This window comes from Fragaria vesca, linkage group LG7 (assembly GCF_000184155.1).
Source record: "Fragaria vesca subsp. vesca linkage group LG7, FraVesHawaii_1.0, whole genome shotgun sequence".
NCBI classification, from domain to species: domain Eukaryota; kingdom Viridiplantae; phylum Streptophyta; class Magnoliopsida; order Rosales; family Rosaceae; genus Fragaria; species Fragaria vesca.
Genome location: NC_020497.1, coordinates 17,009,050 through 17,011,695, shown reverse-complemented (window position 1 = coordinate 17,011,695; position 2,646 = coordinate 17,009,050). Strand labels below are relative to the sequence as shown.

General features: G+C 36.7%; 1 protein-coding gene across 1 annotated transcript; it reads right to left on the bottom strand.

Moving 5' to 3' along the window:
- Positions 1–152: 152 nt before the first annotated feature.
- On the bottom strand, positions 153–2,286 carry LOC101300856 (60S ribosomal protein L23A-like). The gene is made up of 4 exons (XM_004307507.1): positions 2,246–2,286; positions 1,406–1,744; positions 1,203–1,276; positions 153–194 (listed from the first exon to the last, which is right to left on the bottom strand). The coding sequence occupies exons 1-3, from the start codon at positions 2,256–2,258 to the stop codon at positions 1,242–1,244; spliced, it is 387 nt and encodes a 128-aa protein (XP_004307555.1). The 5' UTR covers positions 2,259–2,286; the 3' UTR covers positions 153–194; positions 1,203–1,241.
- Between the last annotated feature and the right edge of the window lie 360 nt (positions 2,287–2,646).

Sequence of the window (2,646 nt, the reverse complement as noted above, 5' to 3'; positions counted from 1 at the left end):
CATTACCTCAGTGGTTTTTGCCACAGGAGTTTGTCTTGATGTCTGAAAATGTTCAACTGCAAATTAACCCAGCCGGAGAAAAAGAAAATTGATTTAAGCACCTGGGGCAAAGAACATATCCCTCATTTGCATTGACGCTACAACAGACTCAATAACCTCAAAAATTCCACCGGTTCTTCATTCTCTTTAACAATCTGTTTCAGACACAATATCAAGCATATATGGTTAGAACCCTGCAAGATTGCAAGAGAGGTGACAAGAATATGCATTTCACAGGCTTTAATCCTAGAGAATTTCGTAGTGCATGAAATACAAAAAGATTGAACAGAAAGAAAGAATCATATTGAACATAAGACACACTAGGAATTAAAAATTAGCATCAAATTAATCCAGGCACAGAAAACACATAGCATGAAACGAGACAGAATCGAGGGGGAAAATGTTTAAAAATGCAATTGAGCCATGCTGGAACATAGTTTTCAAAACAAAGAAAGGAACCAGATTTTCTAGTGCAAATGTGCAATAAAGTTTCATGCTCAGATTCAATCAGTCCAAATAATTATGTAGAGTTTAAAGAACAAATACTAAAGGTATATGAAAAACTCCATAGAAAAAAAGTCCAGGCAGCTCTCAAGTGACTTAACAATCAAGAGATGAATGCCTTTGATAATACATAATAGTAAAAGGTGTTACAATCTCTACCCCAGTTTACAAACCCCTAATAGTTTACAAGAACCCACATCAACTGAGCCCTTAGGGTGCGTGAGTGCAAGCTTAAAAAAACAAAGATGACACTGAGCAAAAGTTAAAGGTAAAAATTCTTTGAATGACAAGGTTCACCTCAGACACAACATTTTTACAAAATTGTATTTATTGGTCTGGAGCATTTTTCAATGTTCACAGCTCTCATCAGCTAATTCCAGACTAGACTGATTCATATTCATTTACTAGTCAATTCTAAGAGGCAATAACTGAAATGAGGCTTTTAGGAGTATAATAACAAGCACATCTGACAAACAATTACCAAATTGCAAGTACTAAATTTCAATAGCATCACATTGCCATAGGCAAAACGACATGGTTCTCAAACACATTAAAGAAAAGTGTATGAAACCAGTACAGTACTACTAACAAAAATGTCAAAGCAATAACAAAATCCCTTTGGCTCCATCTAAATAACACAACGATAGTTTAAATGATACCGATCTTGTTAGCCACATCCAATGCATCGTAGTCAGGTGTCAACCTAACATATGCCTTCTTGGTTCCATCAGGCCTGCACATTACAATTCTTAAGTTAGATCCAATTTAATTAATCAAACATGCAGCAGGCTTAACAATTACAGCAGAGACAACCACAAAAAAGATCAATGCTAACTACAAGTATCGAATTAATAGTATTTACCTGATCGAATGTCGTACATCTTCTTCACTGCATCCTTGATTTTCTTCTTATCAGCACGGATGTCAACAATAAAGGCAAGGGTGTTGTTGTCCTCCATCTTTTTCATGGCAGACTCGGTGGTCCATGGATACTTGAGGATCTGGTAATGGTCCAACTTGTTTCTTGGTGGTGCGCTAATGCGGGGGTATTTGGGGTTTCTTTCCTTCTTCAATGTCTTTGGCCTGTGGAATGTGACTGATGTCCTGATCTTCTTGGCCTTCTTCTTGAAGGTTTGCCCTGACTTAACAGCCTTGGCAGCCTTCAAGGCCTGAGCCTTGGGATCAGCCTTCTTACTGTCAACTGCAATAGTTGAACAAAACAGGCTTAAAATTAGTATGATAAGAACACACAACCAGAAACACAAATCTAACTTTCAGCCTCTAACCATTTTTGGTCTTTGGAAAAAAAAAACACAGTAGCAGAATCAACTCGAATGTAGCACGAATAGACCCCATTCTGACAAGTTTCACTATACAAATTATGCAAACACTCTTGCAAACTTAACCCACCGCAGAAGAACTAAAGTCCTAACTCCAAGATAAAACCAATCCAAAGCTTATCTCTTAAACATAAAATGCCTAAAACATATAATTCCATCACATAGCCCAGAAATCTCTTTCTACACTATCCAATATTGCATAGTCAAACAAATTTATAACATATTAAACTTCAATACAGCCAAAACAAAGCTATTAGCAGCAAAAAGCAACACCGAAACTCAAATTTCACAACCTAATAACTCAAATTTCATATTAAATGCGCATATTCATTCCGCATAAAGTTCAATGTCAAAGTAATTACCTTTAGGAGCCATTGCTCAAACCTCTGCCTGAAACAGTCCTACCTGAGATTCATTACACAGACAATAACAGACTAAATCAGTAAAACCCTAGCCAAATCAAGATTTCAAATAATCCCAAAGCCAAACCGGCCAAAACCACAAACAGCCAATCCAGATTTTTCTTTAGCTGTTCTGATTATTGACCAACTTCATGGCTTCACCCTTCTAAATGTTTCTTTGCCAAAGAGTCATTTAACCCCACAATCAATTATGAGCAGTAATACAACTTCAATACAATCTAAGTACAAATCACAAATGAAATACGAAAAAGATTCACAATTTCAATGACATCAAATCTGTAAAGGAGTCTGTAAAGGGACGAGGACTCACTGTCAGCGGAGGAGGACTCAATTCTGAAATT